Raw genomic sequence first — 26,268 nt, 5'->3', positions numbered from 1 at the left:
TTCTGATCCATGAGCATGGAATATTTTTCCATTTACTTATGTTATCTTAAGTTTGTTTGTTTGTTTTTAAAATCAATGTCTTATGTTTTTAGTGTACAGGCCTTTCACTTCCTTGGTTAAAGGTTTTTCACTTCCTTGGTTAAATTTATTTGTAAGTGTTTTATTCTTTTTTTTTTTTTTTGGCCGTGCTGTGCGGCATGCGGGATCCTAGTTCTCTGACCAGGGATTGAACCCGTGCCCCCTGCAGTGGAAGTGCGGTGTCTTAACCACTGGACTGCCAGGGAAGTCCCTGTTTTATTCTTTTTAATGCAATTGTTTTCTTAATTTCTCTTGTGAAACTTCTTAATTGAAGACTTCTGTTGGGAAAATAAAACTAGCAGGTGATAGGTTTAGACATGACAAGCATAATGAATTACTAAGGAAAACTGTGAAGCCTAGGGGTCATCCTTAGTCTTCAGGGTGAACATCATAGCCTTTCCTAACACATTCCATGTTGCCCTTGGAGCAGCCCTGAGTCTAGCTAAGTAGGTTAATTCTTCTGTTTTTATATTTATATTTGTAAACTGGGATTTGTGGAGAGGATAACTTAACAAAAAGGCATTTATATTTTTCTGATCAGGTTTAAGACTCTCCCTTGCTGGGTTGTTACTGTCTTTATGTTGTTACATGATTTATACACCACTTAAAATAGTAATAATAATAATTGGGTTATGTGTTGTTTTTTTACAGGTTGCAGAAATTTTATTCCAAACTGCCCAAAATGCAGGGATCAATTTTGATACTGTGTGTGGAGTACCTTATACAGCTTTACCATTGGCCACGGTTATCTGTTCAACCAACCAAATTCCAATGCTTATTAGAAGGAAGGAAACAAAGGATTATGGTAAAGTAAAAATAGTATAAGCTTTAAGTTGACATGTAGCCTGATACTTTTAGAATTTGTTCTTCTAGGCACTGATGTTCATAGTCACCTTGAATATTCTTCATAGGGCCTTTAAGTTGTTATGGCCTGTGGAATTTGTTAACTGTTGTTATAAATCACCTCCCTTTCCTTTAGAGTCTAGGGGTGAAATGCTTTGTATTAATTAGGCAATGAAAAAAAGTGCTTTTTTTGTGCACCAAATTTATGAAACCCAACATTTTTACCAGCGCTTCCCTCATCAGAAGAATGTTCTAAGAGCACTTACTTTCCCAATGTATTTATATTTAAATTGCATGAATAAAATTAATCTGTTAAAGCAATGTGAGGGAATTCCCTGGCAGTCCAGTGGTTAGGACTCTGCACTTCCACTGCAGGGGGCCCAGGTTCGATCCCTGGTTGGGGAAATAAGATCCCACAGCTGTCCAGGTAGCCAAAAAAAAAGTAAATGCCACATGAAATTCTAAATGAAGATGTTTTTATGGGTTCATGGCAGTAGGTTATCAGGTGGGTGTTTTAAATGTGGGCTGCGTTAAAACTAAATCAATCTAAAAGTATTGGAACTGATTTCATATTTGATGATCTTAAGTACTAATGATTTTTTTGTGTTGTTTTACGTTGGTGTGATACTGTTTTTATTACTTCTTTTTGAAAAGAGTCCTTTTTACAGACATGTTCTAAAAATTTTATGATGAAATCATATGATGTCTGGGATTTGCGTCTAAAAATTATGGGGAGAGGGTGATGTTGGAGTTACAGTTGAAACAAGATTGCCCATGAGTTGCTAAGTGGTGAGGTGCTGTATTTGTGGAGGTTTGTTATACTATTTTGTCTAGTTTTGTTTGAAATTCTCCATTATAAAAAAATTAGACAAATGTTTTTGCCACTTAGTGGCACAGTGTTTATATGAATCACTGCCATAAGACTACTGTTTCTATTTCCTTATTATGTATCTTCAAAAATATTTCTTAGAATAAGATCATTAATTTAAAAATATACCTATAAGTACTCGCAGTCTTATGTTCTCGCCTAAGATGATTCAGTTAAACTTGCCGATTCTGCAAGGGAAGGAAAGGAGTTGGGGAAAGGGCAAAGACAGTACCTGTGGAAAGTTCAGAATGTAGGCAAAATGCCCACTATATCTATTCTGATTCAAAATAAGATAAATTTGGTAGTGGAAAATGTAAAAATGAATCTCTAAACCGTGAGTCTGTGTAGTCTACAGCCTGAGTATTTACAGTTTGTAGATTATCTGAAAATAGTCTGCAGTAGGGGTTGGAGTGGGGAAGTGTGTTTAGTCACATTACATTACATAGCTCATAACGCTGTGGTGATTGACCTCAGTGGTTGTCGAATATTTTCCCTCCTGCATTTATGTGCTCAGAAGGCCAGTTGTTTGGCTGATCTTGAATAAAGAAATTGTTAATGGAAAAAGGAATGATTTCATTGATGATATTGGGCTATTCTTTGTTTCATAACTTTCATTGACCTAGGTGATCTTGCCTTAATAAAACCTGTATTTGAAATTTTGATCATAAACACATTAAATGATGTTTTACACCATTAAATAATTTGCTAGTTTTACTAAAAATGTTCTGTATATGTAACTTTGACAATTTTGAAATACATAGGCACTGAACAAAACAGTAATTGTGGCACATTGAAGATTCATTAGGAATTTTAAAAATAAAGTAGTTCCAAAGTAGATTATCAGAAAATATAATTTAGATTATCCCCCTCTTCATAAATACATGCCAAATTTATACTACAAGATACATCTTGAGTTGGCTGAAATATATAACTTTAAAACAGAGTCAACGTAATTTTTTCTTTTCTAGGTACTAAGCGTCTTGTAGAAGGGGCTATTAATCCAGGAGAAACCTGTTTGATCATTGAAGATGTTGTCACCAGTGGATCTAGTGTTTTGGAAACTGTTGAGGCTCTTCAGAAGGAGGGCTTGAAGGTCACTGATGCCATAGTGCTGCTGGACAGAGAGCAAGGAGGAAAGGACAAGTTGCAGGCGCATGGGATTCGTCTCCACTCAGTGTGTACATTGTCCAAAATGCTGGAGATTCTTGAGCAACAGAAAAAAATTGATGCTGAGATGGTCGAGAGAGTGAAGAGATTTATTCAGGAGAATGTTTTTGTCACAGCTAATCGTAATGGTTCTTTCCCTTCTGTAAAGAAAGGACCCAAAGAACTAAGCTTTGGTGCACGTGCAGAGCTGCCCGGGATCCACCCAGTTGCATCAAAGCTTCTCAGGCTTATGCAAAAGAAGGAGACCAATCTGTGCCTGTCTGCTGATATTTCAGAGTCCAGAGAGCTGTTGCAGCTAGCAGATGCTTTAGGACCCAGAATCTGCATGCTCAAGACTCATGTAGATATTTTGAATGATTTTACTCTGGATGTGATGAAGGAGTTAACCATTCTGGCCAAACGCCATGAGTTTCTAATATTTGAAGACCGGAAATTTGCAGATATAGGAAACACAGTAAAAAAGCAGTATGAAGGTAAGTATTATTCAGGAACCAACAAGAATCACAAATCCAGCTTAAACTGGCTGAAGAACAGAAGGAAATGTATTGGCTCACATGACAAAGTCCAGCCGTAGAAAAGCCTGTCAAGCGTGGTTGGCTCTAGGAGCTCAAGTGATGTCTTTTGGCCTTGCTTTCTCTCCAAGTCTCAGCTCTGCTTTCTTCTCTCTTGACTTCTTTCTCAGGTAGGTACACTCCTCAAACCAGTCGCTCAGACCTGGGGTATAGAATACCTTTATTAGCTCACCTGGGTAATATACCCTGCTCCTGGTGATGTGAGGCTATTTTTTAAAAATTTTTATTGCAGTATAGTTGCTTTACAATGTTGTGTTAGTTTCTATTGTACAGCAAAGTGAATCAGCTATACGTATACATATATCCGCTCTTTTTTGGATTTCCTTCTCATTTAGGTCACCACAGAGCATTGAGTAGAGTTCACTGAGCTAAACAGTAGGTTCTCATTAGTTATCTGTCATAGTATCGATAGTATATATATGTCAATCCCCATCTCCCAGTTCACCCCCCCACCCCACAACTTGGTGTCCATATGTTTGTTCTCTACGTCTGTCTCTATTTCTGCTTTGGAAATAAGATCATCTATACCATTTTTCTAGATTCCACATATATACGTTAATATACAACATTTGTTTTTCTTTTTCTGACTTACATGACAGTCTCTATCTAGGTCCATCCACGTCTCTACAAATGACCCAATTTCATTCCTTTTTATGGCTGAGTAATATTCCATTTATATATGTACCACATCTTTATCCATTCCTCTGTTGATGGACATTTAGGTTGCTTCCATGTCCTGGCTGTTGTAAATAGTGCTGCAATGAACGTTGGGGTGCATGTGTCTTTTTGAATTATGTTTTTCTCTGGCTATATGCCCAGTAGTTGGATTGTGGGTCACATGGTAGTTCTAGTTTTAGTTTTTTAAGGAACCTCCATACTGTTCTCCATAGTGGCTGTATTAATTTACATTCCTACCAACAGTACAAGAGGGTTCCCTTTCCTCCACACCCTCTCGAGCATTTATTGTTTGTAGATATTTTAATGATGGCCATTCTGACCTGTGTGAGGTGATACCTCATTGTAGTTTTGATTTGCATTTCTCTAATAATTAGTGATGTTGAGCATCTTCTCCTGTGTTTGTTGGCCATTTGTATGTCTTCTTTGGAGAAATGTCTATTGAGGTCTTCTGCCCGTTTTTTGATTGGGTTCTTTGTTTTTTGATATTGAGCTGCATGAGCTGTTTGTATATTTTGGAGATTAATCCTTTGTCAGTTACTTTGTTTGCAAATATTTTCTCCCATTCTGTGGGTTGTCTTTTTGTTTTGTTTATGGTTTCACTTGCTGTGCAAAAACTTTTGAGTTTAATTAGGTCCCATTTGTTTATTTTTGTTCTTATTTTCATTACTTTAGGAGGGAAGTCAAAAAAGATCTTGCTGCGATTTACGTCAGAGAGTGTTCTGCCTGTGTTTTCCTCTTAGAGTTTTATAGTATCTGGCCTTACATTCAGGTCTTTAATCCATTTTGAGTTTATTTTTCTGTATGGTGTTAGGGAGTGTTCTAATTTCATTCTTTAAAATGTAGCTGTCAGGTTTTTCCAGCACCACGTATTGAAGAGGCTGTCATTTCTCCATTGCATATTCTTGCTTCCTTTGTCATAGATTAGGTGACCATAGGTGTGTGTTTATCTCTGGGCTTTCTATCCTGTTCCACTGGTTTATATTTCTGTTTTTATGCCAGTACCATACTGTCTTGATTACTGTAGCTTTGTATTGTAGACTGAAGTCAGGGAGCCTGATCCTCCAGCTCTGTTTTTCTTTCTCAAGATTGCTTTAGCTATTCAGGGTCTTCTGTGTTTCCATACAAAATGCAAAATTTTCTGTTCTAGTTCTGTGAAAAATGCCATTGGTAATTTGAGAGGGATTGCATCGAATATGTAGATTGCTTTGGGTAGTATAGTCATTTTCACAATATTGATTCTTCCAATCCAAGAACATGGTATATCTCTCCATCTGTTTTTGTTGTCTTTGATTTCTTTCATTAGTATCTTATAGTTTTTTGTACACAGATCTTTTGACTCCTTAGGTTTATTCCTAGGTATTTTATTCTTTTTGTTGCAATGGTAAATGGGATTGTTTCCTTAATTTCTCTTTCTGATCTTTCGTTGTTAGTGTATAGGAATGCCAGAGATTTCTGTGTATTAATTTTGTATCCTGCGACTTTACTAAATTCATTGATTAGCTCTAGTAGTTTTCTGGTGGCATCTTTAGGATTTTCTATGTATAGTATCATGTCATCTGCAAACATCTGCAAACAGTGAGTGTTTTATTTCTTCTTTTCCAATTTGGATTCCTTTTATTTCTTTTCTCTGATTGCCATAGCTAGGACTTCCAAAACTGTTGAATACTGGCAAGAGTGGACATCCTTGTCTTGTTCCTGATCTTAGAGGAAATGCTTTCAGTTTTTCACCATTGAGAATGGTTTGCTGTGGGTTTGTCGTATATGGCCTTTATTATGTTGAGGTAGGTTCCCTCTATGCCCACTTTCTGGAGAGTTTTTATCATAAATGGGTGTTGAATTTTGTTGAAAGCTTTTTCTGCATCAACTGAGGTGATCATGTGGCTTTTATTCTTCAGTTTGTTAATATGGTGTATCCCATTGATTGATTTGCATATATTGAAGAATCCTTGCATCCCTGGGATAAATCCCACTTGATCATGGTGTATGATCCTTTTAATGTGTTGGATTCGGTTTGCTAGTATTTTGTTAAGGATTTTTGCATCTGTGTTCATCAGTGATATTGGCCTGTGATTTTCTTTTGTTGTGATATCTTTGTCTGTTTTTGGTATCAGGGTGATGGTGGCCTCGTGCAGTGAGTTTGGGAGTGTTCCTCCCTCTGCAGTTTTTTGGAAGAATTTGAGAAGGATCGGTGTTAGCTCTTCTCTAAATGTTTACTAGAATTCGCATGTGAAGCCATCTGGTCCTGAGCTTTTGTTTGTTGGAAGATTTTTATTCACAGTTTCAATTTCATTATTTGTGATTGGTGTGTTCGTATTTTCTATTTCTTCCTGGTTCAGTCTTGGAAGGTTGTACTTTTCTAAGAATTTGTCCATTCCAGGTTGTCCATTTTATTGCCATATAGTGGCTTGTGGTAGTCTCTTATGATCCTTTGTATTTCTGCAGTGTCAGTTATAACTTCTTTTTCATTTCTAATTTTATTGATTTGAGTCTTCTCTATTTCTTGATGAGTCTGGCTAAAGGTTTATCAATTTTGTTTATCTTCTCAAAGTACCAGCTTTTAGTTTTATTGATCTCTGCTATTGTTTTCTTTGTTTCTATTTATTTCTGCTCTGATCTTTATGATTTCTTTCCTTCTACTAACTTTGCGGGTTTTTTGTTCTTCTTTCTCTAGTTGCTTTATGTATAAGGTTAGGTTGTTTATTTGAGATTTTTCTTGTTTCTTGAGGTAGGATTGTATTGCTGTAAACTTCCCTTTTAGAACTGCTTTTGTTGCATCGCATAGGTTTTGGGTCGTCGTGTTTTCTTTGTCATTTGTTTCTAGGTATTTTTTGATTTCTTCATTGATCTCTTGGTTATTTATAGCATATTGCTTAGCCTCCATGTGTTTGTGTTTTACAGTTTGTTTCCTGTAATTGCTTTCTAATCTCATAGTGTTGTGGTTGGAAAGTTGCTTGATACGATTTCAATTTCTTAAATTTACTGAGGCTTGATTTGTGACCCAAGATGTGATCTGTCCTGGAGAATGTTCCTTGTGCACTTGAGAAGAAAGTATATTCCGCTGCTTTCGGATGGAATGTTCTGTAAATATCGATTAAGTGTATCTGGTCTAACGTGTCATTTAAGGCTTTTGTTTCCTTATTAGTTTTCTGTCTGGATGATCTGTCCATTGGTGTAAGTGGGGTGTTAAATTCCCCCACTATTATTGTGTTACAGTTGATTTCCCCTTTCACGGCTGTGAGCATTTGCCTTATGTATTGAGGTGCTCCTGTGTTGGGTACATAAATATTTACGGTTGTTATGTCTTCATCTTCTAGGGTTGATCCCTTGATCATTGTGAGGCTATTTATGTAAACTTCTTGAACCCCAAGGTATAGTTAGGGGTTATTTCCCTAAAGAAAATGGCTGTGCTTATGCCAGAAGAAGGGGACATGGGTTCTAGGCAGGCAAAAATGACAGATGTTGGCCCTGCAGAACACAATGAGTTCTGAATATTCAAAGAATGAAAATTGCAGATATAGGAGACAAGGAAAAGGTAGTATAAAGTAAGATTTATTTTTAGCAGAAAAAGATCTGTTGATATGCATCCTTTTTAAAAAATTTTGTCAAATAGCTCAAGGTAGAGCATACATTAGTTTTAAAAAGTGCTTAATTCTTTACCAATTCTTTACCCATTCTTCTATGCAACTTTCTGTTATATTGGGTATATCTCTTTTTTCACTTACCCTTACAACGGACATTTTATGTTATTTAACAGTTATAAGCATCTTTTGAGACAACAATTTTTCTTAAAGTAATACATACATATTCTTAAGCTATTTCCTTAGGAGAGATTTGCTGTAATGACTTTCTTCATGTGCTAAAGGTATTGACTGTTGGGACTTCCCTGGTGGTCCAGTGGTTAAGACTCTGCACTCCCAATGCATGGGGCCCAGGTTCAATCCCTGGTCAGGGAACTAGATCCCGCATGCTGCAACTAAGAGCCCGCATGCCGCAAGTAAGACCCGGCACAGCCAAATCAATAAATAAATACTTTAAAAAAAAAGATTGTTGAAAGAGTTATACAAACTTTCTATAAGTTTGCATATAGTTTTTTTTCAAAAATCTACTTGGGTTACTGTTGTCTGCTTTTAAAATGAATACAACTGTCTATTGAAATTTGAAGAGCTAAAGAGACCTAAGGAACAAGTAGATTTGAGAGATGGTAAAGTTTCTGAGAGATCCCTACAGAATGAAAATTTGTCATCTTCAGAGGAATTTCAATTGATATCTTCCACTCAACAAACAACCTGTCTTCACTGGACCCTTTCCAGTTGCATAAATCTTATTGGTAGTCACAAGCATCAGCCTGCAAGGAAAAACAGTCTTATCAGTTTTGCTAGTAAACTAAGTGTAGAACTTATAAGATTTTTTTCTCCTTGTGATTTCTCAACCAGCTAACCAGGTGGACAGATAAATTTTTCACAAGTAGGTCCACTGATAATCACTAAAATTCTTGAAGTGTTTCGCTATTACATTGACATGTTACTAGGAGATTATTTCCATATTGTAGTTGGTTGGTTGGGTAAAAGTTAAGGGATTTTGTTTGGAAATTGACAGATACCATTTTCCCCTTTTCATAGGTGGTGTCTTTAAAATAGCTTCTTGGGCAGATCTAGTAAACGCTCATGTGGTTCCAGGCTCAGGAGTTGTGAAAGGCCTGGGAGAAGTAGGCCTGCCCCTGCACCGGGCATGCTTACTCATTGCAGAAATGAGCTCTGCTGGCTCCTTGGCCACTGGGAGCTATACTGAAGCAGCGGTAAGTGACAGAGGAGAGAGATTGGGGCAACAGAAGGCCGGGGCTGTGACACTAGATGTTACAGGGGAAGAAAATACCTTAATTTGGGGTCTATGGAATTGCTGTCAAAAACAAAAAAATCACCTGCTGTTTGTGTACAGTATGTTAATACTAGTTGGCTAGAATATCCTGATGGTTAATAGCATTTTATATCTTGTAGTGTACACCAAAGAAATTTGAACTGTACTCTAAGAGAGAAACATTGAAACACAGATATTGGGTCAAATAAACATATGTCTGTATTTACCTGGTCTTTAAGATAGAGGAGTTTTTTCCCTTTCACCATGAATTGAAATTGAAAAGCTTTTTCCCAGATACGCAGTTTCTTGGACTCTCCCGAGTCACACACAGATGCACATTCTCATGACAGCAGCCCACATGAAGCAGCTCACCTTTTCAGTCTTTGATATTGATTGGCATTGTATGGGAGAGCTCTTAACTAGAGTCCAGACACATTGTTTCCTTTAGTAGCTCCCCATTATTAAAAATCCTTAACACCATACACGGTTGGTGGAGCCCAGCTCCAACCCCCTGCATGCCAGAAAAAAATGAGAGATGGATAATCATCTAGTTATAAAGCTCCTCTTTACATTCTCCTCTGGGCAAGGTTCATAGTTGGATAGTCACCTAGAAAGATGGATGGATTATCTTTGCAGATATTTTAAAGACTATTACTTTTTAAAGTAACAGGAATTTTTAATAAAATTTTAATTTTTACATGGGAATTTATGTTTCATATTTCAAAGCCTGTGGAACTGTGAAGAATTCATATGGCCCTAGGGCCAGGTTTTAACAGCACCCCTGAATTGACCATAAATGTCTATGATTTCCCAACTCTCATAGCAGAGGGTCCATGAGTCCAGTGCTAATATTTGGCATTCTGGATCTGGCTCAAGGACAATACATTGATTTTTGGTTGGTGGTAGTACTTAGTGGCAAGAATGGAACAGTCTGGGCCTCAGGGAAGAGCCAAATTAGAAAGTCAGGCAGACCTTCTAGGGAGGCTCTATGAATGTGAGGTAATGGTAGATAAATTGTGGAGACAAGTTATTGGCAAATGTTAAAGAAGAGGGAAAGCTGTAGAGGTAAGATTTCTTTAGCTAGCTCTTAACAACATAGTGGTTTTTTATGTGGTGGCTGTCCTTGAATATCTATGTAGATAGGCAGTAAGTCAGTGTCGTTTTATACCATTATAAATGTATTCTAGAGTACTACTTGTATCCTTTTTGGAAGTAGGTAGGTCCCCAAGCATTATTACAAATAAGTAACGATGCAGCATCTAGATTTTAGATGCACATAATATAAGATTTTTAGTGTTTTCAGTGTTTGGTTATAGGAGAAGGGGACGGAAGGTGTTATTTCAGGGTGGTCTTAATGGAGCAAGTGTGTAGATTGATATCTAAGATTACCCGTTTTAGATGTAATTAGTTTAATATGAAATGAGGAAATGCATCTATAAAATAAAGTTTCTTACATTCTGTGTGGTTAAGTGCTTTCTTGTAATCTTTTATTACATTCCATTTAGGTGAGAATGGCTGAAGAGCATTCTGAATTTGTGGTTGGTTTTATTTCTGGCTCCCGAGTAAGCATGAAACCAGAATTTCTTCACTTGACTCCAGGAGTTCAGTTAGAAGCAGGAGGTAAGTCTATTCATTGGTAATGGTTTTTCCAAAATGCTTCTTTACCCAAGTCAGCAAGGACAAAATAAAACCTAGATATGCAAAATAGCTTGCAGTCTAATTTTAGGATGAAAATCTAGAAAGCTACTTTTTGTTGAAAAATGCCCAGAAACTGATAATTTTAATTGTTCCCAACTGATGTTCCAAATATGCTGCCAAAAAAGGTGTTCTGTGCTCAAGGAGGAATGCTCTAGGTTAAACAAAATCAGACATTTGTTTAGGACTTTGCAGAGCCTTTGATGTGCTAATGTTTATTGTGGTTCTTCAGTGTGGAGATACCTGGTTCTGTCATGTCATCCAAACTTACCTGAACACGTTAACACTTTTAGCAGTCTGAGAAATGCAGTTGCAGTGGCTAAAAGAAAAAGAGCAAACTTTCTCAATGATAGTCTCTAGTCAGTGAAGGAGTAATCTAGGTTATTAAATGTCCTTTTGGGGGTTCAAAGTTGTTTTGTTTTTTTACTTTTAAAAAAGTAATATAGTAATTGAAATATAGTGGATTTACAATGTGTTCATTTCTGCTGTGCAGAAAAGTGATTAAGTTATACGTATATATACATTTTTTAAGTATTCTTTTCCATTATGGTTTATCACAGAATACTAAATATAGTTCCCTGTGATATACAGTAGGCCCTTGTTGTTTATCCACTCTATATATAATAGATTGCATCTGCTAAGCCCAAACTCCCACTCCATCCCTTTCCCACCCCACCTCCCACTTGGCAACCACAAGTCTGTTCTCTGTGTCAGTGAGTCTGTTTCTGTTTCGTGGATATGTTCATTTGTGTCATATTTTAGATTCCACGTATAAGTGGTATCACAGGGTATTTGTCGTTCTCTTTCTGACTTACTACACGTAGTATGATAATGCCTAGGCCTATCCATGGTGCTGCAGATGGCATTTTGTTCTTTCTTATGGCTGAGTAGTATTCGTGTGTGTGTGTGTGTGTGTGTGTGTGTGTGTGTGTGTATGACTTCTTTATCCATTCATCTGTTGATGGCCATTAAGGTTGTTTCCATGTCTTGGCTATTGTGAACAGTGCCTCTATGAACACAGGGGTGCATGTATCTTTTTGAATTATAGCTTTGTCCAGATAGGAGTGGGATTGCTGGATCATATGGCAACTCTATTTTTAGTTTTCTGAGGAACCTCCTTACTGTTCTCCATAATGGCTGCCCCAATGTACATTCCCATCAACAGTGTAGTTAGGTTCCCTTTTGTCCACACCCTCTCCAGCATTGTTATTTATAGACTTCTTAATGATGGCTATTCTGACATGTGTGAGGTGGTACCTCATTGTAGGTTTGATTTGCATTTCTCTAATAATTAGTGATATTGAACGTCTTTTTATGTGCCTGTTGGCCATATGTATGTCTTCTTTGGAGAAAGGTCTATTTAGGTCTCCTGACCATTTTTTTTAAATTAATTAATTTATTTATTTATGGCTGTGTTGGGTCTTCGTTTCTGCGTGAGGGCCTTCTCCAGCCGTGGCAAGTGGGGGCCACTCTTCATCGCGGTGTGCAGGCCTCTCACTATCGCAGCCTCTCATTGCGGAGCACAGGTTCCAGAAGTGCAGGCTCAGTAATTGTGGCTCACTGGCCCAGTTGCTCCGCGGCATGTGGGATCTTCCCGGACCAGGGCTCAAACCTGTGTCCCCTGCATTGGCAGGCAGATTCTCAACCACTGCCCCACCAGGGAAGCCCCCTCCTGCCCATTTTTTGATTGGGTTGGGTTTTTTTATTGTTGTTGAGTTGCATGAGCTGTTTGTATATTTTCTGAAATCAAGCCCTTATCAGTCACATTGTTTGCAAATATTTTCTCCCATTCTGTAGTTTGTCTTTTCGTTTTGTTTATGGTCTCCTTTGCTGTGCAAAAGCTTGTAAGTTTGATTAGGTCCCATTTGTTTATTTTTGCTTTTATTCTATTGCCTTGGGACTGACCTAAGAAAACATTAGTATGGTTTATGTCAGAGAATGTTTTGCCTATGTTCTCTTCTAGGAGTTTTATGGTGTCATGTCATATATTTAAGTCTTTAAGCCATATTGAGTTTATTTTTGTGCATGGTGTGAGGGTATGTTCTAACTTCATTGATTTACATATGGCTGTCCAGCATTCTCAACACCACTTGCTGCAGAGATTGTCTTTTCTCCATTGTATATTCTCGTCTTCTTTGTCAAGATTGACCATAGGTATGTAGGTTTATTTCTGGGCTCTCTATTTCTGTTCCATTGATACATGTCTGTTTTCATGCCAGTTCCACACTGTTTTGATTACTGTAGCTTTGTAGTATTGTCCGAAGTCTGGGAGGTTTATGCCTCCTGCTTTGTTCTTTTTTCTCAGGATTGCTTTGGCAATTCTGGGTCTTTTTTGGTTCCATATAAGTTTTAGGATTACTTGTTCTAGTTCTGTGAAAAATGTCATGGGTAATTTGATAGGGATCACATTAAATCTGTAGATTGCTTTGGGTAGTGTGTCCATTTTAATGATATTCTTCTAATCCAAGAGCCTGGGATATCTTTCCATTTCTTTAAATCATCTTCAATTTCCTTTATTAATTTTTATAGTTCTCAGCATATAAATCTTTCACCTCCTTGGTCAGCTTTATTCCTAAGGTTTTTTTTTTTGGTATGATTTTAAAAGGTATTGTTTTTTTACATTCCCTTTCTGATATTGTGTTGTTAGTGTAAAGAAATGCAACCCATTTCTGTATGTTAATCTTGTATCCTGCTACCTTGCTGAATTTATCAGTTCTTTAGGGTTTTCTATATATAGTCTCATGTCATCTGCATAGAATGACAGTTTTACGTCTTCCCTTACAATTTGGATACCTTTTGTTTCTTTTTCTTGTCTGAATTCCAATACTATGTTGAATAGAAGTCATGAGAGTAGGCAACCTTGTTCCAGATTTTAGCAGGAAGGATTTCAGCTTTTCACTGTTGAGTATTATATTGGCTGTGGGTTTGTCATAAATAGCTTTTATTATGTTATGTTACCCACCTTGGTAAGAGTTTTTATCATGAATGGATGTTGAATTTTATCAAATGCTTTTTCTGTGTCTATTTAGATGATCATGTGATTTTTGTCTTTTCTTTGTTAGTGTGATGTGTCACATTAATTGATTTGCATTTGTTGAACCATACTTGTGATCCTGGGGTGAATCCAACTTGGTTGTGGTGCATGATCTTTTTTATGTGTTGTTGGATTTGGGTGGCTAATATTTTGCTAATATTTTATTTGGTTTTGCTAGTAGGTTTTTGCATCTGTATTCATCAAAGATATTGGCCTGTAATTTTTTTTTTGGTGGTATATTTGTCTCATTTTGGTATCAGCGTGATGGTGGCTTCATAGAATGTCTTTGAGAGTGTTCCCTCCTTTTCAGTCTTTTGGAAGATTTTGAGAAGGATTGGTATAAGTTCTTCTTTATGTGTTTGATAGAATTTGCCCGTGAAGCCACCTGGTCCTGAACTTTTGTTTGTAAGGAGTTTTTTGTTTTTGTTTTTTTTATAGATTCTATTTCACTTCTAGTGATTGGTCTGTTCAGATTATTTATTTCTTCTTGATTCAGTTTTGGTGGGCTGTATGTTTCTAGAAAAACTTGTCCATTTCTTCTAGGTTGGCAAATTTGTTGGCATGTACTTGTTCATAATATTCTCTTACAGTGTTTTGTATTTCTGCAGTATTGTTTATTTCTCTTTTCTTATTTTGTTTATTTAGGTTCTCTCTCTTTTCTTCTTGATGAGCCTGGCCAAAGGTTCGTCAATTTTGTTTACACTGTCAAAGAACAAGCTCTTAGTTTTATTGATTTTATCTAGTTTTTTTAATCTTTATTTTACATTTTTTTGTCTCTGATGTTTATTATTTCCTTCCTTTTGCTGACTTTAGATTGTTTGTTCTTTTTCTAATTCTTTTAGGTGGTAGATTAGGTTGCTTGAGATTTTTCTAGTTTTTTGAGAAAGGCTTGTATCGCTATGAAGTTCCCTCTAACAACTGCTTTTGTGGCATCCCACAGATAATGTACGGTTGTGTTTTCATTGTCATCTGTCTCAAGATATTTTTTAAATTTCCTCTTTGATTTCATCATTGACCCATTGGTTTTTTAGTAGCATGTTGTTTAGACTCCATGTAATTGTTTTCTTTTTCTATGGTTGATTTCTAGTTTCATGCTGTTGTGGTCAGGAAAGATGCCTGAAATAATTTCTATCCTCTTAAATTTGTTGAGGCTTGCTTTGTGCTCTAGTATGTGGTCAATCCTAGAGAATGTTCCATGTGCACTTGAAAAGAATGTGTATTCTGGGTTTTTTGGATGTAAGGTTCTAAGAATATCAATTAAGTCTAACTGTTCTGTTGTATCATTTAGGATCTCTGATGCCTTATTGATTTTCTGTCTAGGAAGATATGTCCATTGATGTGAGTGGGGTGTTAAGGTCTCCTACTATTATGGTATTCCAGTCAGTTTCTCCCTTTATGTATGTTAATATTTGTTTTATGTATTTAGGCACTCCTATATTAGGTACATATATGTTGACGAGAGTAATATCCTCTTCTTGTATTGATCCTTTTATCATTATATAGTGTCCTTCTTTATCTTTTTTTATGGCCTTTGTTTTAAAGTCTGTTTTGTCTGATACAAGTATTGCGACCCCTGCTTATCATTTCCGTTTGCATGAAATCTTTTTCCACCCCCTCACTTTCAATCTGTGTGTCCTTTGCCCTAAAGTGGGTCTCTTATAGGCAGCATATTGTAGGCTTTTGTTTTTTTATCCAGTCTGCCACTCTGTGTCTTTTGAATGGGGCATTTAGTCCATTGATGTTTAAGGTAATTCTTGATAGATGTGTATTTATTGCCATTTTAAATCTTTTTTTCCAGTTAATTCTGTATTTCCTCTTCTTCCCCTTTTCTTTTTGTTTTTCCTTTTGTGGTTTGATTTCCTTTTATTTTATGCTTGTGTTCTCTTCTTTTTGGTTTTTGTGAATCTATTGTGTTTTTGACTTGTGGTTACCCTGCTTTTCAAGTATGTTAACCCCTTCATATAGCTACGTGCTTTAGACTGGTAGTCATATAGGCTCAAATACATTCTAAAAAAAGACGAATCTACATTTTCTTAACTCTCCTCCTCAACATTTTATGATTTTGATGTCCTCTTTTACATCTTCATGTTTATCCTTTTGCTGTTCACTGTGGTCATCATCACTTTCACACACAAAAAATTTATTTTTTTCCTTTTTAATCTATATAGTGGCTTATGTAAGTGATTTTACTTTTTGGTTGTAATTTTCTCTTTGATATAGCTTCTTGTTTTTCTATTTAGAGAAGAAGACCTTTCAATATTTCTTTTATGATAGGGTTAGTATTGCTGTATTTTTAGTTTTTGCTTGTCTAAGAAATTCTCTCTCTCCTTCTATTCTAAATGATTGAGTGAATATATTTTGCCACTCCCTTCTGGCCTGCAACGTTTCTGTAGAGAAATCAGCTGATAGCCTTATGGGGGTTTCCTTGTAATGAATTGTTTTTCTCTTGCTGCCTTTAGAATCCTCTCTTTAACTTTTGCCATTTTAATTATAATATGTCTTGGTGTAGGTCTGTTTGTTTGGGTTCATCTTGTTGGAACCCTCTGTGCTTCCTGTACCTGGATGTGTTTCCTTCTTTAGGTTTGGGAAGTTTTCAGACATAATTTCTTCAAATACATTTTTGATCCCTTTTCCTGCCAGTGAGGAGGCTCCCTGGGGTACGGGAGTCTTTCCTCCTTCACAGCTCCCTCCCGGGGGTACAGGTCCTGTCCAGATTCCTTTCTATTTTTTTTTTCCTTTTGTCCTACCTGGTTATGTGGAGATTCTTTTTGTCCTTTCAGAAGTCTGAGGTCTTCTGCCAGCATTCAGTAGGATTCTGTGAGAACTGTTCCACATATAGATGTATTTTTTGATGTATTTGTGAGAGGAGGTGAGCTTCTCGTTCTTCTTCTCTGCCATCTTGATTGCTCTGCTTTGGTTTTTTTTTTTTTTTTTTTTGTAAATTTATTTATTTTTGGCTGTGTTCGGTCTTCGTTTCTGTGCGAGGGCTTTCTCCAGTTGCGGCAAGCGGGGGCTGCTCTTCATCGTGGTGCACGGGCCCACTATCATGGCCTCTCGTTGCGGAGCACAGGCTCCAGACGCACAGGCTCAGTAGTTGTGGCTCACGGGCCCAGTCGCTCTGCGGCATGTGGGATCCTCCCAGACCAGGGCTCGAACCCGTGTCCCTGCATCAGCAGGCAGACTCTCAACCACTACGCCACCAGGTAAAGCCCTCTGTTTTGGTTTTGAATGGGGAAAAAATGGTGACCTGGAAACATTTTTTTCTGAATTGGTTATTGTACAATAAATCTTGCTTAAGATTTCTTAAGCAAGAAAGCATATCACAGGAATGGGAGTTTATTCTATCCCTCTTTCCACCTCTTTCCTTAAGTTTGGAACTGTGAACATCTGGGTCACAGAATGTTTTGTGTATGTTTGGAACTGTGAACATCTGAGTCTCAGCAAAACAACTCTGCTTCATAGAGTATGGAGAATGTGCTGCTGTGGTACGTTTCCATGTCTAGAGTTACCTTTTTACAACTCCATAGTGTATCCTAGTTACACTTGGGCTGGAATATGTTTAATCATTCCCCTGTTGCATTTGGACTTTTTACAAACTAAACATCCTTGTATATATTTTTGCATGTATAGAGTTTTGGAATACTCTCCCACTAGGCTACAAACTCCTTGAGGATGAGAGCTTTTTCTGAAGAATGCATATCCTCTAGCACAGTACCCCTGTGCACCATAAAGGTTCTGTAAATACTTACACAGATGTTGAAGGGATGGATAATATGCTGTATCGGAGCAGATGTAAGAGTTGGTGTTTCTGTGAGTGGAATGATAACACTGAGAACATAATGACTGAGACTATAGATTTGGTAAACCTTGTTTTTCTTAAAACCCTGAAATACTAGAACTGTTGGATACCTGTCAACCTTGAAGAAGCTAGTTATTTTATATAAATAATATAACCACACTTATAAAGAAAGATACTACCTTTTTGGGGTTTTGATTTTTAAACAAAAAACATTATAGAAGGTTAACCAAAGAAAAGTAGATGTTCCCCTGGGGTTAGGGAGGACTGGGGGTCTCTGTTCCATTTCTCAAGTTTCACATTACAGGTTTTATATACTACAGAGTAGGCCTCAGCAGAATGACTTGCCTATCTAAGGCTTTATGATAGTTGCCTTAGTATTCTACAATTTTTAAACTCTACATTTGTGCTAAACATTATCTGAATCAGGTAGATTTGTATTCCTAGCCCTTCCAGTATCTTTGGACAAGTCACTTCCCTTCCTTAGGTCTCGTTTTCTTGATCTGTAAACTGTGGGTAGTAACACTGTTGAACCTCACAGGGTTGCTGAGAGGCTTAATGAGATAATGTATGTAAAGCAGCTTAGCACAATGTCTTGGGACAGAGTAAGTACTCTTTGCTTGGCAACTGTTAATGTTCATTGGAAGCCTCCACAATCTTTGACTAGATAAGTACAGTTAGAATCTAGGCTTTTAGGGATTTTTAAAGCATCTTGGATTTGAAAGAAAGATAATAATAAGCCATTTATAGGAGGCTTCTGGAACAGCAGAATTTAAAAAGAAGGAAAAAGTGGGGTTCTGGTTCAAGATGGCAAGATCCTGAACTGACCTCCTCCCACAGACAAACTGAGTCTATAGCTGTGTGTGGAACAATTTCCTTGGAAAGGCTGGCTGAGCACGGACTACACATCAGGCAAACGAGAAGAAAACCACATTGAAGTGGGTAGGAGAGGCTGGGATGCAACCTCACTGCTAACCCCACCCCTGGTATGAAGACCCAGAATCAGGGTGGAACTCAAAACCCAGAGCTTCTCCCTGAGGAGTGAAGGGTTTGAACTATACATCGGGCATCATAACTTTTAAGACCTGTACCTGAAAGATGACCCCCCCCCAAAACATCTAGCTTTGAAAATCAATGGGGCTTATGTCCACAAGACCCACAAGACAGTAGTGATGTGAGTGAAATGGCTCTTTTAAAAGGCTTGCAAGCCCAGACTCACCTGCCCCAGGGCCCAGCTCAGAGGGAGCCTGTGCTCAGACTTTAATATTAGCAAATGAGCCTTTTTTTACTTAACGAGTTGGCCTGAGGGGTAGGCATATACTGTAACACACATCTCCAAGAGCTTGCTGGAACACCCTCCAGGGACAGAGACTGGGGGGCACGATCTTCACACGCTCCCTCTGCTTTGGCTGGCAGCAGCATCTCTCTTTTTAACTTCTTCCCACAGGTGCCATCTTTACAGTCCCCCTCAGCTTTGCTGCAGCCATTGGGCACATCTTCGCACTTTCCCTTTCCTCATCTCCTGGAAGGGAGCTTTTACACGGGGCTGGTGCCCAGGGAACACCCCTTGATTGCTTGGCCCTAAAGGCCAGGGGGAGCTTATGTTGCTGTGTCCAGTGGGACTAACAAGTGAAGAGACAGTTTCTGGCAGGCTACATACCCCAGGGCACTGCACAGACAGCACACTGCAACACACCCCATCTTTCTGTGAAAGAGGCCTGTTTGTTTGCTTGTCCAGGAGCTTTGGCCTGAGGCTTCTCTTTTGGCAACCACCTGGGGCCTACAGAGATGTTTTCAGGGAACATAAGCTGATTGATAGACACCATCTTTGCACTCTCCTTCTGCCTCACTACAGCTGTTATCTATCTCCCAGAAAAGAATTTAGATACTCATCTGCGGGCAGCAGAACTTATGCTTGCAGTCCCACAGGACTGTATGTATTTGTATACTTCAAAAGCTGTTGCCAGGGTTGGAGGCAAGATGGTGGAGTAGAAAGACTTGAGCTTACCTCCTCTCACAAAAACACCAAAATCACAACTAACTGCTGAACAACCCTCCTCTCACAAAAACACCAAAACCACAACTAACTGCTGAACAACCCCTGGCAAAAAAAGACTTGAACCTACCAAAAAAGATGTTCTACACCCAAAGATAAAGAAGCCAAAACAAGACAGCAGGAGGGGCACTTTTACCATATAATCAAATCCCTTACCTGCCGGGTGGGTGACCCACGAACTGGAAAATAATTATATCACAGAGGTTCTCCCACAGGAGTGAGAGTTCTGAGCCCCACATCAGGCTCCCCAGCCTGGGGGGTCTAGCATCAGGAGAAGGAGCCCCCAGAGCATTTGGCTTTGAAGGCCAGTGGGGCTTGCGTGCAGCAGCTCCACAGGACTGGGGGAAACAGAGACTCCACTCTTGGAGGGCACACACAGGGTTTCACATGCACTTGGACCCAGAGGAAAGCAGTGACCCCATAGAAGCCTGGGCCAGACCTACCTGCAGATCTTGGAGGGTCTCCTGGGGAGGTGAGGGTTGGCTGTGGCTCCCTGTAGGGCAGGTACACTGGTGGCAGAGGCCCCAGAAGATACTCATCAGCATGAGCTTTCCCTGAGGTCACCATTTTGGTGAGGCCTGGCCTGGGACACCTCAGGCCAGACAACAAACAGGGTGGAGACATAGTTCCACCCAAAGCCCTGACCCCACAGCTGCCTGTAAATATAGCCCTTGAGATGGCCCTGCCCACCAGAGACAAGACCCAGCTCCATCCACCAGAGAGCAGGCACCAGTCCCTCCCATGAGGAAACCTGCACTAGCCCCTGGACCAACCTCACCCACCATGGGGAAGACACCAGAAGCAAAAACTACAATCCTGCAGCATGAGGAATGGAGACCACAAACAGAAAATTAGACAAAATGAGATGGCAGAGATGAAGGAACAAGATAAAACCCCAGAAGAACAACTAAGTGAAGCGGAGATTGGCAATCTACCTGAAAAAGAATTCAAAGTAATGATAGTAAAGATGATCCAAGATCTTGGAGAAAGAATGGAGGCACAGACTGATATAAGAAATGTTTAAGAAAGAGCTAAGGGACTTCCCTGGTGGTCCAGTGGTTAAGATTCCATGCTTCCACTGCAGGGAGCATGGGTTTGATCCCTGGTTGGGAAACTAAGATCCTCACATGCTGCACAGTGCAGCTAAAAAAACCCCTAGAAGCTTCAGAGATCAAACAGATGAACAATACAATAGCTGAAATGAAGAATACACTAGAAGGAATCAATAGCAGAATAAATAGGGCAGTAGGACAAATAAGCGAGCTGGAAAACAGACTGATGGAAATCATTATTGCAGAACTGAATAAAGAAAGAAAAATGATAGCACTATTTACAATAGCCAAGACATGGAAGCAACCTAAATGTCCATCAACAGAGGAGTGGATAAAGAAGATGTGGTACATATATACAATGGAATATTACTCAGCCATAAAAAGGAATGAAATTGGGTCATTTGTCTCTACAAATGTGAATGGACCTAGAGTGTCATACAGAGTGAAGTAAATCAGAAAGAGAAAAACAAATATCAACACGTATATGTGGAATCTAGAAAAATGGTATCCATGACCTCGCTTACAGAGCAGAAATAGAGACACAGACGCAGAGAACAAATGTATGGATACCAAGGAGGAAAGCAGTGGGGTGTGAGGAATTGGGATCAACACATATACACTATTGATACTATGTATAAAATAGACAACTAAAGGGAATGTACTGTATAGCACAGGGAACTCAACTTAATGCACTGTGGTGTCCTAAATGGGAAGGAAATCCAAAAGGGAGGTGATATATGCATATGTATGGCTGATTCATTTTGCTGTGCAGTAGAAGCTAACAGAACAGTGTAAAGCAACTATACTCCAATAAAAATTAATAAAAAACAAAAAAAGAAAAATGAAATGAGGACAGAGACCTCTGGGACAACATTAAATGCACCAACATTCACATTATAGGGGTCCCAGAAGGAGAAGAGAGAGAGAAAGGGCCTTAGAAAATATTTTAAGAGATAATGGCCAAAAACTTTCCTAACATGGGAAAGGAGACACTCACACAAGTCCAGGAAGCACAGAGTCCCATATAGGATAAACCCAAGGAGGAACACACTGAGACACATATTAATCAAATCAACAAAGATTAAAGACAAAGAGATAATATTAAAAACAACAAATAACATACAAGGGAATCCCCACAAGGTTATCAGCTGATTTTTCAGCAGAAATCCTGCAGGCCAGAAGAGAGTGGCATGATATATTTAAAGTGATAAAAGAGAAAAACCTGCAGCCAAGAATACTGTACCCAGCAAGGCTCTTGTTCAGATTTGACAGAGAAATCAAAAGCTTTACAGACAAGCAAAAGCTAAGAGTGTTCAGCACCATCAAAACAGCTTTACAACAATGCTAAAGGAACTTCTCTAGATGGAAAAGAAAAGGCCACAACTAGAAATAAGAAAAATTACGAATGGGAAAGCTCACCAGTAGAGGTAAACATAAAGGTAGGAAATCATCCACACACAAATTTGATATCAAAATCAGCAATTGTGAGAGGAGGAGAGTACAAGTGCAGGACACTGGAAATGCATTTGAAATTAAGAGACCAACAACTTAAAACAATCTTGCATATGTATAGACGGCTATATAAAAACCTCATGGTAATGGCAAACCAAAAATCTACAATAGTAAACACACAAAACCGAAAAGGAATCCAAACACAACACTAAAGATAGTCATCAAATCACAAGAGACAAAAGAGGAAGGGAAGAAAAAGACTTATAAAAACAAATCCAGAACAATTAACAAAATGGCAATATGAACATACATATCAGTAATTACCTTAAATGTAAATGGATTAAATGCTCCAACCAAAAGACAGACTGGTTGAATGCATACAAAAACAAGACTTGTATATACGCTGTCTACAAGAGACCCACTTTATTTTTTTATTTTTGTGTGCATGTGTGTGTATTGATAATTTATTCTTTTTTATTGCCAAGTGGTATTCCATGGTATGTATGTACCATCATTTGTTTAGAACATCTTACTTGTTTTCAGTTTTTTGCTATTACATGTAAAGTTGCTATGAATAACTGTGCACAGGTTTTTGTGGGGAATAAATTTTCATTTCTGTGTCATAGATGCCCAGGAGTATACTGAGTTGTATGGCAAATGTATATTTGGTTTTTAAAGAAACAGCTAGGGCTTCCCTGGTGGTGCAGTGGTTGAGAGTCCACCTACTGATGAGGGGACATGGGTTCGCGTCCCAGTCCGGGAAGATCCCACATGCCGCGGAGCAGCTAGGCCCGTGAGCCATGGCCGCTGAGCCTGCACATCCGGACCCTGTGCTCTGCAACAGGAGAGGCCACAACAGTGAGAGGCCTGCGTACCACAAAAAAAAAAAAAAAGAAAGAAAGAAAAAAGCTAAATTCTTTTACAAAGTGGCTGTATCATTTTATATTCCCACCAGCAATGTATGAGTGATTCAGTTTTTCCACAATCTCACCAACACCTGGTATTTTTTTTTTAACATCTTTATTCAACATCTGGTATTGTTGCTATATTTTTCATTTTAGTTGTTCTAGTAGGTAGGTAGTGATATTTCTTCATGGTCTGCATTTTCCTAATGGTTAGTGATGCCAAACATCTTTTCATGTGCTTATTTGCCATTCGTATATTTACTTTGGTGAGTTGTATGCTCAAATGTTTTTTAATTGAGTTTTTTTTTTTTTTTTTACTGGGGTATAGTTGTTTTACAGTGTTGTGTTAGTTTCTACTCTACAGCAAAGTGAAGTAGAGTTCCCTGTGCTATACAGCAGGTTCTCATTAGTTATCTATTTTATACATATTAGTGTATACATTGAAGAGACCCACTTTAAATATAGGGACACATACAGACTGAAAGTGAGGAGATGGAAGAAGGTATTCCATGCAAATAGAAATCAAAAGAAGACTGGAGTAGCAATACTCATATTAGACAAAATAGACTTTAAAGACTGTTATAAGAGACAAAGAAGGACACTACATAATGATCAAGGGATCAATCCAAGAAGATAGAACAATTGTAAATAAATATGCACCCAACATAAAGGCACCTCAATATATAAGGTTTCATCCATAAAAGAAATTGATAGTAACACAGTAATAGTGGGAGACTTTAACACCCCACCTACATCAATGGACAGATCCTCCAGACAGAAAATCAATAAGGAAACACAGGCTTTAAATGACATATTAGACCAGATGGATTTAATTGATATTTATAGAGCATTCCATCTGAAAGCAGCAGAATACACATTCTTCTCAAGTTCACAAGGAACATTCTCCAGGATAGATCACATCCTGGACCACAAAGCAAGCCTCAGTAAGTTTAAGAAAAGTGAAATCATATCAAGCATCTTCTCTGACCACAATGTTATGAGATTAGAAATCAACTACAAGGAAAAAAAAACTAAAAAACACAAGACATGTGGAGGTTAAACATTATGTTACTGAACAACCAATGGATCACTGAAGAAATCAAAAGAGGAAATCAAACAATAGCTAGAGACAAATGAAAATGAAAACACAACGATCCAAAACCTATGGGGTGCAGCAAAAGCAGTTCAAAGAGGGAAGTTTACAGCTATTCTTACCTCAGGAAACAGAAATCTCAAACAACCTAACTTGATACCTAAAGCAACTAGAGAAAGAAGAACAAACAAAACCCCAAGTTAGTAGAAGGAAAGAAATCATAAAGATCAGAGCAGAAATAAATGAAATAGAGATGAAGAAAGCAATAGAAAAGATCAATGAAACTAAAAGATGGTTCTTTGAAAAGATAAACAAAATTGATAAACCTTTAGCCAGACTCATCAGGGAATAAAAGGGAGGTCTCAGATCAATAAAATTAGACATGAAAAAGGAGAAGTTACAAAGGACACCACAGAAATACGAAGGATCATAAGAGACTACTACAGGCAACTATATGGCAATAAAATGGACAATCTAGAAGAAATGGACAAATTCTTAGAAAAGTACAAGCACCCAAGAGTGAACTAGGAAGAAATAGAAAATATGAACATACCAATCACAGGTACTGAAATTGAAACTGAGTAAAAAACTTCCACCAAACAAAAGTCCATGATCAGATGGCTTCACAGCAGAATTCTATCAAATTTAGAGAAGAGTTATCACCTGCCCTTCTTCAACTCTTCCAAAACATTACAGAGGAAGGAACACTCCCAAGCTCATTCTATGAGGCCACCATCACCCTGATACCAAAATCAGACAAAGATACCACACAAAAAAGAAAATTATTATAAGCCAATATCGCTGATGAACATAGATGCAAACATCCTCAACAAAATACTAGCAAACCGAATCCAACAATACATTAAAAGGATCGTACACCATGATCAAGTGGGATTTATCCCATTGGATGCAAGGATTTTCCAGTATCCACAAATCAATCAGTGTGATACACCACATCAACAAATTGAAGAATAAAAACCATATCATCTCAATAGATGCAGAAAAAAACTTTTGACAAAATTCAACACCCATTTATGATGAAGACTCTCTGGAACCTGGGCATAGAGGGAATCTACCTCAACATAATAGAGGCCATATATGACAAACCCACAGTGATGAAAAGCTGAAAGCATTTCCTCTAAGATCAGGAACAAGACAAGGGTTTCTGCTCTCACCACTGTCATTCAACATAGTTTTGGAAGTCCTAGCCATGGCAATCAGAATGAATCTAGGAGCTGACTGAGACCCTCCCCTTTGGGACACTGATAGGTCTTGGCATACCCTCGAGTACTCAGAGCTATTACAAATATAATAGGCTGCTTTGACGATCAAAAGATTTGAGAAACAACCAGGAGCTAGGGTAGGGCTGAATGACAGGTTTCATCTCATACATGAGGCTACTCCTTTAAGACCAGCTGAGATAGTTGTTTCATCTAATGCATAGAAACCAACCCAGAGTCAAGCAAAATGAAGAAACAGAGGCATATGTTCCAAACGAAAGAACAAGATAAAAGCCTGAGGAAAAGACCTTAATGAAATGGAGATAAATAATTTACCCAATAAAGAGCTCAAAGTAATGGTCATAAAGATGCTCCCGAACTCAACTTCGACAGAGATGGAAAATATATGTATTAAATAGTCACAGAGCTGAGGAATACAATAACATAACTGAAAAATACACTAGAGGGCTTCAGACTAGTTGAAGCAAAGAAAGGAACTTGAAGAGAAGGCAGTGGGACTTACCCAATCAGGACAGCAAAACCAAAAAAGAATGAAAAAAGTGAAGATAGCTTAATGGACTTATTGGACACATCTAGTAGACTGACATTCTCATTATAGGAGTCCCAAAAAAAGGGAGAGAAAGGAATATAAAACTTGATGAAATAATGGGTGAAAACTTCCCTACCCTAGGGAAGGAAACAGACATCCAGATGCAGAAAGCCCAGAGTGTTCCAAATGAGATGAACCCAAAGAGACCCTCATCAAGACACATTATAATTAAAACACCAAAAGCTAAATACAAGGAGAGAATCTTAAAAGCAGCAAAAGAAAAACAACTTGTTATGTACAAGGGAACCTCCATGAGACTATCAGCAGATTTTTCAGCAGAAACTTTCCAGGCCAG

At 38.1% G+C, this 26,268-nt stretch overlaps 1 protein-coding gene and 1 non-coding gene across 2 annotated transcripts in view; both read left to right on the top strand.

The window, feature by feature from the left end:
* The window catches only part of UMPS (uridine monophosphate synthetase), a 47,398-nt gene that overhangs the window by 16,927 nt on the left and 4,203 nt on the right, over positions 1-26,268 (top strand). Inside the window, exons 2-5 of the mRNA XM_019923157.3 lie at positions 730-883; positions 2,758-3,429; positions 8,826-9,001; positions 10,566-10,680. Of these exons, the coding sequence (XP_019778716.1) occupies positions 730-883; positions 2,758-3,429; positions 8,826-9,001; positions 10,566-10,680 (1,117 nt within the window). The remainder of the gene's footprint in view (positions 1-729; positions 884-2,757; positions 3,430-8,825; positions 9,002-10,565; positions 10,681-26,268) is intronic.
* Positions 1,254-1,326, top strand: TRNAG-UCC (transfer RNA glycine (anticodon UCC)). Its single transcript has one exon. It is a non-coding gene; the product is annotated as a tRNA-Gly (tRNA).

This window comes from Tursiops truncatus, chromosome 4 (genome assembly GCF_011762595.2).
Source record: "Tursiops truncatus isolate mTurTru1 chromosome 4, mTurTru1.mat.Y, whole genome shotgun sequence".
NCBI classification, from domain to species: domain Eukaryota; kingdom Metazoa; phylum Chordata; class Mammalia; order Artiodactyla; family Delphinidae; genus Tursiops; species Tursiops truncatus.
The sequence above is the reverse complement of the archived record's forward strand: the minus strand, read 5'-3'. Positions and strand labels throughout refer to the sequence as shown.